This window comes from Puntigrus tetrazona, chromosome 25 (assembly GCF_018831695.1).
Source record: "Puntigrus tetrazona isolate hp1 chromosome 25, ASM1883169v1, whole genome shotgun sequence".
NCBI lineage: Eukaryota > Metazoa > Chordata > Actinopteri > Cypriniformes > Cyprinidae > Puntigrus > Puntigrus tetrazona.
This window is the reverse complement of record NC_056723.1, coordinates 1,983,521-1,997,584: the sequence shown is the minus strand read 5'-3', so window position 1 is coordinate 1,997,584 and position 14,064 is coordinate 1,983,521. Positions and strand designations below refer to the sequence as shown.

The 14,064-nt window shown below is 36.6% G+C and overlaps 2 protein-coding genes across 2 annotated transcripts in view; one reads left to right on the top strand and one right to left on the bottom strand.

Annotated features, from left to right (window-relative positions):
* The window catches only part of mrps35 (mitochondrial ribosomal protein S35), an 11,265-nt gene extending 2,662 nt beyond the window's left edge, over positions 1 to 8,603 (bottom strand). Inside the window, exons 1-7 of the mRNA XM_043228791.1 lie at positions 8,424 to 8,603; positions 7,992 to 8,038; positions 7,703 to 7,870; positions 6,659 to 6,719; positions 6,444 to 6,583; positions 3,474 to 3,583; positions 3,315 to 3,384 (exon numbers count right to left, since the gene is read on the bottom strand). Of these exons, the coding sequence (XP_043084726.1) occupies positions 3,315 to 3,384; positions 3,474 to 3,583; positions 6,444 to 6,583; positions 6,659 to 6,719; positions 7,703 to 7,870; positions 7,992 to 8,038; positions 8,424 to 8,568 (741 nt within the window). The 5' untranslated portion in view covers positions 8,569 to 8,603. The remainder of the gene's footprint in view (positions 1 to 3,314; positions 3,385 to 3,473; positions 3,584 to 6,443; positions 6,584 to 6,658; positions 6,720 to 7,702; positions 7,871 to 7,991; positions 8,039 to 8,423) is intronic.
* A 3,824-nt stretch (positions 8,604 to 12,427) lies between these two features.
* kcnq1.2 (potassium voltage-gated channel, KQT-like subfamily, member 1.2) overlaps positions 12,428 to 14,064 on the top strand; it is a 131,570-nt gene continuing 129,933 nt past the window's right edge. Inside the window, 1 exon segment of the mRNA XM_043227517.1 lies at positions 12,428 to 12,905. Coding sequence (XP_043083452.1) covers positions 12,481 to 12,905 — 425 coding nt within the window. The 5' untranslated portion in view covers positions 12,428 to 12,480.

The window sequence follows — 14,064 nt, the reverse complement described above, 5'->3', positions numbered from 1 at the left end:
TGTATATTTGATATTCGTTAGTTTACTGTATTTCCTATATTTTAAGATTGGAACCATGCATTTTTTGGACGTTTTGTAATATATTTTAGCATTTGAAAAATCAATTCCTTAAGCTGTATCTTTAAAACATATCAAAACACATTTACATAAATATATTCGGATGAAAATGAAGTCGTAGTTCCCTATATTTATTTACTGTTTAACCTAAAATGCATTTAAAGATCAGAAACAAGGGTTTAAATGAAACAAACCATCTATATTGCCATTTAAATATACAGCTAATATAAATATGCATACATATAGGTAGGTTTTAGTTACTTACATTTAAATGAATATATATTTTATTTTGTACCCAAATTCATTTTTCATAAATTAGGAAAAAAGTAGTCTCCCAACGAATATCCCAATATATCATTTATTTATTCTGCCGTTTGATCGCCCTGCATTTCAGAAGTCCACCGCACTGGCTTCACGACGCATTAGAAACCAAATGAAATGGAAAAGAGGGGTGATATTTAACCTCTGGAAACGCTTCCAGGCCACATTTGTTCCAAAACCTCTTCCAGTCGATGTGAACACAGTTTGAATGGATTATTGGCAACTAAATCAGGTCTTGGAGATACAATCACCCTCGTGATCTGGAACAATCGGCTGCTTTGTGGCGGAGCGCTCCCCCCCTTCCCGTTCCCATCCGACGTCACTCTTACCCCATCCTGAGCGCTAGTCATTGTGCTAGCGAAAGGCCAGCGGACACCGTTACACTTCCCAACCAGGATGGCAAACAAAGCTGGAGCGTGGCTCCCGGCCAGGCTTCTCAGAGAAGCTCAGAACATAGTTACACAACACCGAAGCCAGCCGGTCTCCGGCGACAAGAGCGTGATGGGAAAAAAACACACGTCTCGAGCATCCGTCGCATTTTATTGACACCCGATCCATCTTTTTTTTGCAGGTTGACCTTAAAAGCCACGTTCTTCACTCCTCAAAGATGCTTTAAGGAGATCATCTGCGTAGGGAGCCTTCAGTTTGCCGACTTTGAGAAGTTCAAGTGTATAAATTACAGCGCTCTTGTCCTTAATCTGCGTTTTATCTGCTGATTCGTCCTCTGTTGTGCTAATGAGGTGAATCATGCGATACTCGAAGGTTGCTAATCGCTTTTTGGAGTCTCACTTAATTCACAAAGGAAACTGTCACATTACATCTGTTGTCAATTAAATGGCCGCTCTCGACTTTGATCGTGAAGTCGGTGGTAAGCGGAGACGCTTCTTCGGCGCAGATGTGACGTGAATTATTGATGACGCGTTTTCAACGAGCTGTAATGAGAATCTTCTGAAGCGCCGCCAACTGCTTTTTCCAGCGGAATCTCGCTGTCGGCCAATCAGACGCTTCCGTTCAGGCGCCGTTTCCACCCTCGGCGTGCTGATTGGCCGAGACAGCAGCAGCCTCGATCAATCATCGAATCCGGTGAATAATTAGTAATTGAGTGACGGTTTGCTGGAGGTTTAATGGAAAACATTGTGAATAAAGCTCAAGGAAAGAATTGAAACTAAATTAAAAAAGGAAAAATAAATGACAATTAATTTTTTTAATGGTTTTTTAAAACCAATTTAAGATTTAAAAACAAACCTCATCATTTAAAAAAAAAAAAAAAAAAAAATATATATATATATATATATATATATATATATATATATATATATATATATATATATATATATATATATATATATATATATATATATATATATATATATATATATATATATCTATATATATATATATATATATATATATCTATATATATATCTATATATATATATATATATATATATATATATATATATATATATATATATATATATACACACACACACACACACACACACACACACACACACACACACACACACACACACATATATATATATTTACAAAAGATACATTTTAATTGCCATTTTTTCTTAATATATTTTCAAACTAAATATGTATATTGAACAAAAATGCATTTTAAGATTAAAAATGTATTTATTTGCACAACTTGGATTACATTTTAGCATAGGCTTTGATATATATAATATCAATATATACCTCTCTCTCTCTCTACACACACACACCTTATATTTTCTATGCAATCAATCTCGCACTAAAATAAATACATTCCAGATTTACTTGCAAACTAATTTCAATCTTAGGGCAGAGGATGTAAAAACCCAAAGTGGCGTTGTGGATTCCCAACCTTTATTCACGCCCCCCTCATCCTATCGTTTAATGTCGTCTCACAGGGGGTCTCTGTCATGGAAATCCACCCCGCTGCCAGCGGGACCCCACTGAAACTTTCATAAGAGTTCAGGCACAATAGAGATATGAAATATTGATGTGTTCAGTGACAGACATCAGAGAGACTGCCCTGTGATTCAAACACACGAGCACGAGTGAACACGTCAACCTCCATCGGACAGAATCCAGGCAATGCACCGATGCACAAATCACAAAGACCAACGATGATTATTATTAAGAAACACACCGCTATTTCATAATTTTTTTTTTAATTTGACTGTTTTTGAATCCATTTAGCCAACCTCTGGGTCTCAAGGTAGCGCTTTTAGCTGTAGCTTAGCATAGGTAATTGAACCTAATTAGACCGTTAGCATCAATCTCAAAAAATGACCAAACGCTTGCAATATTTTTCCTATTTAAACCTTGACTCTTTTGTAGTTATATCGTGTACTAAAACTGACGTAAAATGAAAAGTTGGGGTTTTCTAGGCTGATATGACTAGAAACTATACTATATACTATATCTATCCGTACCATGATATACACACTATTTTCCTATCTGATACTGTAAAGCTGCTCTGTATTGTTAAAAGAGCTATATAAATAAAGATGACTTAATGCCTAAAGACTTGTAACATCTACAAGATGTATTTTTTAGATTTTATTTTGTTCAAATTTTGACCTAAATTTTCCACCCTGTAGTATGTAGATCCTGCCAGAGCGTGTAGATATGATCTTTAACACCGAACCTTACAATACAAGTATAGCCACTACGATAAAAACCAGCAAACAACAAAAACACAAGTTATAAAGCACAGAACTTTTACTTTAATGTGATTTAATGTGAACTCTTTTTCTGGCAAAATGATGTAATTTACAGCTAAAAGCCCAAAAAAGCATCTCATTTCAGCTTGGAAACTGCACACAAATGTGACCCTGGGCCATTAAACCAGTCAAAAAGGACAAAATTGAGATTTAAATAAGCTTTCCTTTGATATATGGTTTTGCTAGGATCGGACAAAAAAAAAAAAAAAGACTCACCCAGGACTCGTGGTAAAGCACGGTAAGGAGGTACATGGCGTAATCATGATTCTGCTGTCTCAGCGGGCAGCTACAATCACACACACACACAAAGATCATTTTAATGCAAGGGAAATGAGGAGAAAAACTGCACAGGAAATGTTTCTATATATCTCCCACCTGTCTGTGGTGATGGTGAGCGTGTCGTTGTCTTTACAGTACCGCTCTCCACTGAGTCTGATCATCTTCTTTCTGGCATGAACATCCAGATTCAAGCTGGAGAGCTTCACCTGGGCAGAAACACATTTCAGCTAGCTTTTTTAATGAAGGAGAGCATTTTAAGAGTTAAAAAAGAACCCTGTTTATTATATCATGATGTAATAAAACAATTTAAACTGATGTAACATCAATGAAATATGACAAAAACAGTTAAAAAAAAAAAAAAAAAAATCTCTCTCTCTATATATATATATATATATATATATATATATATATATATATATATATTTATGAAATTAGAAAATACAAAAATACTTTAATATTTATAAAATTGTTTTATAAAATATATACAAATATATTTTATCCAAAATAACATTTTATAATAAAACATATTATAATAAAACTATAATAGTATCTTGATACTAAAATACCATGCATAAAAAACTTAAATGACAGACACAACGAAATTATTAAAACTATGACAAAAATGTAAATAAACAAATTATAAATATAAACGTATGCATTTACAGATATTTAACACATCTGTGATAGCTTAAAACTATTTATAAAAATAAAATAGAAAAAATAAAGAGTCATAAAAATAACAAAATCAACACTGACTAAACATTAACAATGAAATACTAAACTTAAAACTAAAACCAAGTGAAAACATATTAAATTATACTTTAAATTTTATAACTGAAATATATACATGCATGTGTGTATTTATATACACATGATAAATATACACAATATACATAATGTAAACACACAAACATTTTTAATGCGATTAATCCCGGTTAATCACTTGACACTAGTTTATGTATATTTATATCCCAGTCTTGAAAGTTCATCAAAGGACAACGAGTCACTTAATCCAAATCTTCTGCATTTCTGCAGCAATCATTTTTACTTGGCGTTCCTCCAATCATCTGTGCAATACTTTCTATTAAATCTTATTCTTTCAAACGGCAAACCCTCAAAAAGCACTATCATCGTACGCAACCCTGCTCTTCAAATCCCTCTCCGGATTGCCAGGATTGCCACAAACACAACCCAGTGTCGTCACTAAGCTCAAAACAATGGTGCAACGATGCAATATCGCTTCGTTTATCTGGGGTTTTCTGGCTGTTTTGGTTAAAAAAGGATGGGGGGGAAACGACCCTCATTCCGTAAATCTGCCCTTTGATCCCCTTCACATCCAGCCCTAATCCAACGGGATTAACGTCAGACGCCGATTCCCGGTTTTTCAGGCAGATGGTGAGAGATTTATGATAAATCACACATTTCAGATTATAAATAAAGAGTGAAAGCATTGCGAAATCAATGAGGCCATCAGATCATCTTCAGATAACAGCGTTTCATTGATGAGAAAATCCATTTATCGACAACAGTCAGTGTTTTCTCAAGCAAAAATGACTTATTAATTTTCCGGATCTGTCCGATCGTTACCATTTTGTTTGTTTATTTAAACGGGAAGTCATCTTATGAGTCATCTTATCTTAAAAGTCAACTTATCACCATGGAGCACCACGAGGATCTGTTCTAGGTCTTCTGCTTTTTTCAATAAGCATGTTGCCTCTAGGTAATGTTATTATGAAAATCACACCTCCCGCGTGACAAAAACGGCATGCTTCCATCTAAAAATATTTCCAGCAATGAAACAAGTAACTGTAATGAAACATGTTACTGGACTGAAACATGCAATGAAACATGTTACTGGACTGAAACATGCAATGAAACATGTTACTGGACTGAAACATGCAATGAAACATGTTACTGTAATGAAACATGTTACTGTAATGAAACATGCAATGAAACATGTTACTGTAATGAAACATGCAATGAAACATGTTTACAGATATTTAACACATCTGTGATGTTACTGTATAAAAATATGAATGAACATGACTAAACATTAACAATGAAACATGCAATGAAACATGTTACTGTAATGATTAAATTAACATGTAATGAATACATGATAAATGACAACATACATAATGTAAACACATCATTTTTAATGCGATTACTGTAATGAAACATGCAATGAAACATGTTACTGTAATGAAACATGCACTATCATCGCACGCAACCCTGCTCTTCAAATCCTCTCCGGATTGCCAGGATTGCCACAAACACAACCCAGTGTCGCCACTAAGCTTTAATGGTAGAAACGTGCAATGAAACATGTTACTGTAATGAAACATGTTACTGTAATGAAACATGCATCTTCAGTACTGTAATGAATCATGTCAGTGTTTTCAAGCAAAATGACTTATTAATTTTGCAATGAAACATGTTACTGGAATGAAACATGTTACTGGAATGAAACATGTTACTGGAATGAATCATGTTACTGTAATGAAACTTGCAATGAAACATGCAACTGTAATGAAACATGCAACTGTAATGAAACATGCAACTGTAATGAAACATGCAATGAAACATGTTACTGCAATGAAACATGTTACTGTAATGAAACATGTTACTGTAATGAAACATGCAATGAAACATGTTACTGGAATGAAACATGTTACTGGAATGAATCATGTTACTGTAATGAAACTTGCAATGAAACATGCAACTGTAATGAAACATGCAACTGTAATGAAACATGCAACTGTAATGAAACATGTTACTGTAATGAAACATGTTACTGTAATGAATCATGTTACTGTAATGAATCATGCAATGAAACATGTTACTGTAATGAAACATGTTACTGTAATGAAACATGTTAGAGTTTCTGAAGCCTCTAGACTGGACTATTGTAATGCAATACTAGCTGGTTGTCCTGCATCTTTAAAAAATATCACAAAAAGCACTATGCAAACAAGCTTGAACTGAACTGAAACCGTATGCTAAATTAATTAACGAAGCAGAATATGCAAAGCATCTCCGAATCGTAATAAACGAAGCTGTATGTACCTTCAGTGTGACTATCCTCGCGTCTGGGTTTCGCAGCGACAATCCAGCGGATACGAATTCTTTACTCCGGACCCGGATCGGGAAATGCTTCATGCATTTCTCATCTGAGTCCAGGGCAGATGGCCACTCCGTGCAGAACTCTGGGAAAACATTTAAATGATAGTCTTGCTCGCTGCCGCGTCCGAAAAATAAACTTTATTAATAAAAAAACTCACGCTTCAGGGCCTCGCAGTGCTTCTTAATAGCAACCGGGGTTAAGTGTAAAAAGTTTGGGATCTGAAAGACATTAAAGCATGTTATTTTATACGGGTATAAAGCTTTTATGTATATGTCGCACAAGAATTTCTATTCAAAGAGACGCGACAGGTCTGCATGCAATAAACTGACCTGCCATATACGTTATAATGCACAGGGTTTCTGCGGTTTTTATGAAGGTACGCTTACGACTTTTTAAGATCAATGAAGAAAAATGAAGGAATCATTTGAACGGAAACAAAATATGTAAATTTTTTTTGCAAATGTCTTGTATTAGAAACACCTCAAACCTTGAGGATACAACTTCCAGCAGATTAAAAGTTATTTTTCTCATTTGTTTTAGAAAAAATGGCTGGGATATGGAAATAAATATAGATAACACTGCTAAAAAAAAGCGTTTTTGTCATGTCTTCCAGTGCAAATGTATAAAGATTCTTAAATCAAGACATTTACTTAAACAAAAACATTTTTTTTCCCCTCGGAAATATCACAATAAAGCGAGTTTATTATACGATTAAAACATGAACAAATCTGACAATGAACAAAAATCTAATGAATTAAAAGGCAAAGCAAGTTTTCATAACTTACTGAAAGACGATTGTTCTTGTTGAGCGAAAAAAGTATTTTCGTATGTTCAGTCAAATGCGTCTTGATTTAAGGACGTTTTAATGAATATTTATGCAGTGCATACAACTTGAACTCCATGACTTTATGAATTTAAGACTTTACGCTGCGATTTAAGACCTTTTTAGGCCTTAATTGACTTCACTGTATTTTACGTATAGTAATTTTCTAGTTGATTTTAAAGGTTTTTAAATGCATTTTCTTCCAACATTTTACGCCCTAACCAAATAACATGCATCTCTTTCCTTTTTTCTATTTTTCTAGTTTATCGACACCATTCAGAAACACGTACACATCTATAAATACTATACGTTGCATTTCTTTTTTTGAGTTCGTTTTCGCTTTTTGTCAAACAGATGCAGTTTAAAAGACTTCATCACCTTTATCAGCTCCAGGTTGCCCTTCTTGGGAAGCGGTACGCCTCTCTTCACGGGATATCCCATCCGCACCGGCAGAGGAACAGCGGACGGCTTGAATGAGGATGCAGTGGGATAAACCGCGGTCCAATCCTGATCCACAGTCATCCGCTCGGCCCTGGGCTCCCCGGCCTGTGCGATGCAATTAAACGTGTTTTATAACGTATAATATAATTTACCTGATTCGTAAAGATAATATAAGTACACAAACCAACTGCATTGTGATTACAATGAGCTAAAGTGTAATAATAACCTGTCTCTTCGCCTTCCGTTGAGCCCAAACACCTCTTCTTGCAGCATCTGTAATCAGATTTGATGAGTGCACTTTATATTCTCATTCACCCTGTGGTAATAGTACGCCATTTAGTTAAATACAACAAGACAGATGAGCATTATTTTGATGCTACAATGAAGGTATACCACGCTTCATCGTACGCTTGGTATTAAACGATCATTATAGTCATATACAGCTGTATTAAATAATAATAACGCTAATAAAACATAGTAGTGATATGGTGCACGTCCAAAAAACATGGCAACAATACGCTATTTCTGTTAATTAAAATGTCATTTCGTATTAGTAATGTAATAACATATTTTTTATATCATAAAAATAGTAGTAGTACTAATTTTGGGGCTCTCCGTAATACCGCAAAAATTAAATAACAAATAACACGATTTGTACCTCTAGTTGTGGTCACGGCGCTCGCTGAAAACACAGAGGACAGTGAAATCCTCCTGCTGAAAGAAACTAAGTTGTATATTCCATTAACGTTACAGTTTATTTTGCGCAAGGAGGACACCGCAGGGCGACTGACGGACGCAGCCATGATGGAAAAATCCGCGGCGTGCCTACGGCGGCCCGGAAGGACGCAGATAAAGCGAAGTCAAAAACGCGAGAGGCGAGCGGGAGCGCGTAAACGCGCAGCTTTTCGCTCGAAACAACGTAAAATGTAACTTTTCGAGGGTGAAACATGTAAACGTGCGTCGGACGCGGCGAGCAGCTGGATGGAAAACGAGCAAATTCAACGGAAAGCCTTGAGATGCGTTTTGAGGAGAATGTTTTTAACTGATTTTTGTTTAGCGCTACTTTTTTAAACTGATTGGCGCGTTCGCGATACGTTATAAGTAACGGCTGTTACAATTACATAATTATATATTTAAAATATGTGAATACCTATACGTATTTTATTAAATATATTTATTTTTGTTGTTATAATAATAATAATAATAATAATAATAATAATAATAATAATTATTATTATTATTATTATTATTATTATTAAAAACCGTATTTTCCCCCATAGAGAATAAAGCGTAATCCTCTTTAAATATGTCAGGGACGAAAGCGTGTTAATTTGTTGTGGTTTATGAAATATTTCAAAAGCGTCCCCCCCGTGAGCCCGCCTCGACCGACGCGACGACGCCCTCAGCATCTCGCGCGTCTCTGCACGTGCGTTTCATTCACGGCGTCGCGGACAGCTCGGACGCATCTCTTCAACGCGTTCGCCTCGGACGAGGATGAGGAGGATGAAGGACTGACGCGCAGCCCTGCCGGAGAGGTGTCGTCGATTGAAAAATCTCGTTCCCTTTGCTTTGCGAAGTGAGGTTGAACATCGAAGAGAAATAAAAAAGTGAGTTATTCGACTCGTGTAGGAATTAGAAAGGGATTTTTGACGTCTATAAAGATGCATATAGCTAGCTAAATATGCATATTGTGGCTATAGATACAATTTATAAATTTAAACAGTGATTTTAAATTGAACATAAAACATTATTTTAAAAAACCTTTTTTTATGCATATAAATGCATGGTTAATAACAATAGCTACATTTGCATTTGATCACTTTTAGCACTTTTTTTTTTACATTAAGCCATATTTAACATCAAAAATGAACAATTGTATATTTCTAAAATGATCAAGGAGAATATAGGCAGCAGAAAGCGTTAACTAATATTACTGTAAACAACCGCAGTGCAACTATGATAATGGTCTGAAATTATTTAAATGATAAATTTAAAAAAAAATACATGCAATATATTTATATATATATTTGTAATTCCAGTTGGATAACTTGAAAAGCGACTGCTTTCATTCATTTGCTGCTTTCGTGCTTCGTGCACACATCTCTCTGTCCACTAAATCCTGTGCACGCGCTCCGGCTGGGAGTGCTTTCTATCTCTTGACACCGTGATCTGCAGCTTAAAGTGGTCTGAAACTATATCTGCGTCGCTGCCTCGCTCCTGTGACCGACAGAGGGTCCTGTTTCGATCCGTCTCCGCTCAACAAAGCTTTTTTTTCCAGTGGCTTTGTGCGTCCGTCCGCCGGTCATCTCGTGACGGACTGGCGATCTTCTGATTTCTCTTGAAGCGGAAGTCTGACCTGTCTGAAATCGCAATCAAGCACGTGCTCAGTGTCACCGCTCCCTTTCAAGAGGCGAAAAATACAGTGCATTTGAGAAAAAATTATATATATATATATATATATATATATATATATATATCATTATATATATATATGGTGGAAACTGAAATATCATTACATTTTAAAATGTAATTTATTTCTGTGATCAAAGCTGAATTTTTTGCATCTTCGTTGTCGCACGCTCCTTTAGAAATTATTCTAAAATGCTGACTTTTCTTTTTCTCAATGTCGAAAACAATTATATATATAATATGTTTTTTCCCCCCAGGATTCCAGGAGCATTGCGTTTGAACAGCATTAAGTTTTTTTGTTACTTTACAAATGCCTTTGATGTTGCATTTTATCAACCTGCACAAGAACACAATATAAGATGCAAGAACCAAAGAAGCATCGAAGAACATTTATTAATTTTATGAAGCACTGGTCAGTGCTTTTAACCATGATCTCACGGTGCGTGTCAGAGGAGGGTTATGGATGTGTCTGGTGATCTTCAGTGCATTCTCATGCAATTTTAACCTGCCTGAGATCGTCTGAGCTGCGAGCTGCTCTTTATTTAAACCCCTCGGACTTGGAGCACGTCATGACACCTCGTGAGTTAGTGCGTGCTTTCCGACGACTGGTGATCGATCGAGCGCCACCGATTACTCAAGATCACCAAGACTTTAAAAGGTGAAAACCTGTCTGAGCAATTAAAGGAACAGTTCGCCCAATGCACTCGTGCTCAGGTGATGCAAGACGTAGATGAGTTTGTCTTTCATCGGTTTTGGAGAAATGGGCCGTAATTTTTAAAAAGGTACATTTTATAGGCTCTAATATGTAGACTTTAAGTTCTATAAAGGTACCAAAATGGGTGCAAACATGTACCTTTTTACCCCATTGAAAGCTTTTGTACCTTTTTTTTCTGAGAGTGTTTGCTCACTAATGGATGTGAATGGGTGCCGTCAGAATAAAAGTCAAAACAGCTAATAAAAACATCACAATAATCCACAAGTAATTTATTCACACTTGAGAAGTGAAAATCTGTGTTTTTGTACGAAACAAATCCTTCATTTAAACGTTTTTTTTAACTTCAGACCATTGCTACTGCTAAAATATAGCCTACATATTCCCTATATAGTCTATATATATATATAAATTCCACAGTGCTTTGATGCAACCTGTGTTGTTAAAAGCGCTATATAAATAAAAATGATTGAAATGATTGATTGATATATATTGCTTTTAGCAGTTAAAAAACCTTCTCATCTGGATCAGGTGAGAAATCTGCACAGATTAAACATTGTTTACAAGAAAAAACAGCACTTAACAAATTTATTGGCAAAATGTGATGGGAGGGACAACAGGAAATGGACTTTTTCACTGGAGTTAGAAGTTATTATGGATTATGGACATCTTGATGGATTTGTTTCTGACAAAAATGCAGCTTTTCACAAGTCTTTAACTTAAGGACTAGAGTTGTATGGATTACTGTGGTGTTTTTTTCCAGCTGTTTAGACTCTCATTCTGACGGCACCCATTCGCATCCATTGATGAGCAAATGACGTAATGCTACATTTCTCCAAATCTGATGAAAAAACAAAACTCATCCACATCTCAGGTACATTCCCAGCGAGGTTTCATTTTCAGGCGAGCGTCTTTTAAAGGGGTCGTGCGACGTTGTTAAAAAGAACATTATTTTATGTGTTTGGTGTCGCGCGACGTGTTTATATGATTTAATAAAAGCCCTTTCAAACGAGCCATTTGTTGCATCCAGCGGGGGCGTAAACACTCTCTTCGTAAACATGACACATAACATTTGTTGATCTGAGAAACGACTGCTCTTCACTGCTCAAAACTTGCGTTTGAATAACAAGTAGCAGATTCTTTGAGAGACTGTCCTTGAAGAGATGGAGTCTGTTCTGTCGGGTTCAGGAATCAGTCGTAAATGCACTGAACACACTCTTAACATTTGCGCCGAACTCTTCTGGAAGTGTGGAAAATACAAATACAACCACTGACCTCTAGTTGCGTTAGAAGAGCAAATAAAGTAGCTTCACTTTCACAACGATACACGGCGTCTCCAGAACATGGCGCCCTCAGCGACAATAGCTCCGCCTTCTTTCATTGTGTAACACAGAGAAGTAGGGGAGTGTTTGAACGAGGGGTCTAACTTTTATGAAGAGTATCTAAACGTGATTTTCGAAGTCACCTTATCTATGCACTAACAGCTTGTAACACTCTTGAAACCATATCACCCCAAACGAGTTCTTCCTTCACAGGTTCGGGTGTCCGATTAATCGCTTCGGAGCGGTTCTCCCCACCGAAACGCATCTCCAGCATGGGCGACAGGCTGGGCCGGCCGACCCCTCTGCTGTCCCGTGGCCGTACCTTCGGGTGGTCCACCTCCAGCAACAGCATCAGTCTGAAGCACTGCGGTCACAACGGCCACGACTTCCTGCACAGCCTGGAGGAGGCAGCAGCGCCAGGCGCTTCTCTCGCCGCCGAGCACTCTCCTGTTTCACTGGAACTGGAGCCCGTGGTGAATAATGGATCAAGAGGACCCGTCGCTCCAGGTGGCCACACAAAGGAGCCACCGGCGCACAGCGAGCGCCGCCAGCCCCTCTCCGTCTCCACCGTCCCGCTTCCCTCCGCCGGCCGCTTCCCGCACAGCCCTTACCACGCCAAGACTAGCATGCAGGGCGATGTGTACAACTTCCTAGAGAGACCCGCCGGCCTGAGGTGTTTCCTCTATCACTTCCTCGTGTGAGTAAACCTTTCCTGTTCGCTTCTTCTCACCTGCATGCAGCTTGTGATCGCTTTTATCGTGCACGATCGGGCTGCCGGTTATTGTCGATCATTCCCTTGAAGTTGCTATATGCGATTTATTAATTACCGTCATCACTGAATGATCTTCATGTCATTGATCGAAGCAACCACATGCCACATATTACAGCATTTGAGCCTCAAATGTGAACTATACATGCTATTGGTTTCTTCTTTAAATAAAAAAAAAAAAAAAAAAAAAAAATATATATATATATATATATACATAGTAGTATAATGCTATATTAAAACTACATTTAAAACAATGCAAAAACCCTTAAGATAACACGTAGAAGAACACGATTTATTTCACTTCGTGTCATTCTGAACGTCATTTAGATTATAATATTTACAATAATATCGCAACGTGAAGTCCACGGTACAACGTTTATTGCGATATTCGGGAAAAAAAGAGGCAAGAAAATTTTAAGTATTTTATTGAATTTAATTGGAAGGATCAAAATGATGAGCTCCAAGCAATGTCCTTAACTAGGGAAAGTTGAATTGACTTTAAAGGGTGCTCGACTCTCTTTTTATTTGTGTTATACTGTCTCTGTGTACATATAATTCACGCTGGTGTTTTAGGAAGCCGGACAAATTACAATATAATAATAATAATGATAATAACACTGACAGTAGTAGCCATGTAATGTAAAACAGTTGCATTGTTAAATAAACGAAAATGAATATTTCCCAGGTAGTGCTTCCCACTACAGCAGGTAAATGACAATACTTCTTTTCTGATTTCTACACCTTGAATTTGGACTAAATCGCTATCCGTCAGCAATACTTTTAAGCTTTTATTTTGACGTGAGCAGCGGTGGAGCTTTTATTTTGAAAAGCAAAGTTCGGCTTCACTGAAAGCACGCTTACAAAAACAAAAATGTTCTGCGGCGGGATGTCAATGAAAACTTTTTTTTAAAAATAGCATTTTACTAATCAGCATTTATTAATACGAAGATTGTGATTATTTAGGATTTTGATCAGCGTAAATATTATTTAATTATTTATGGTTAAAATTAATCCGTTTGAAATGAGCATAAATATACAATGTATTTTTATGTACATGATTGATTTGGGTTGTTGACCTGACGTAATA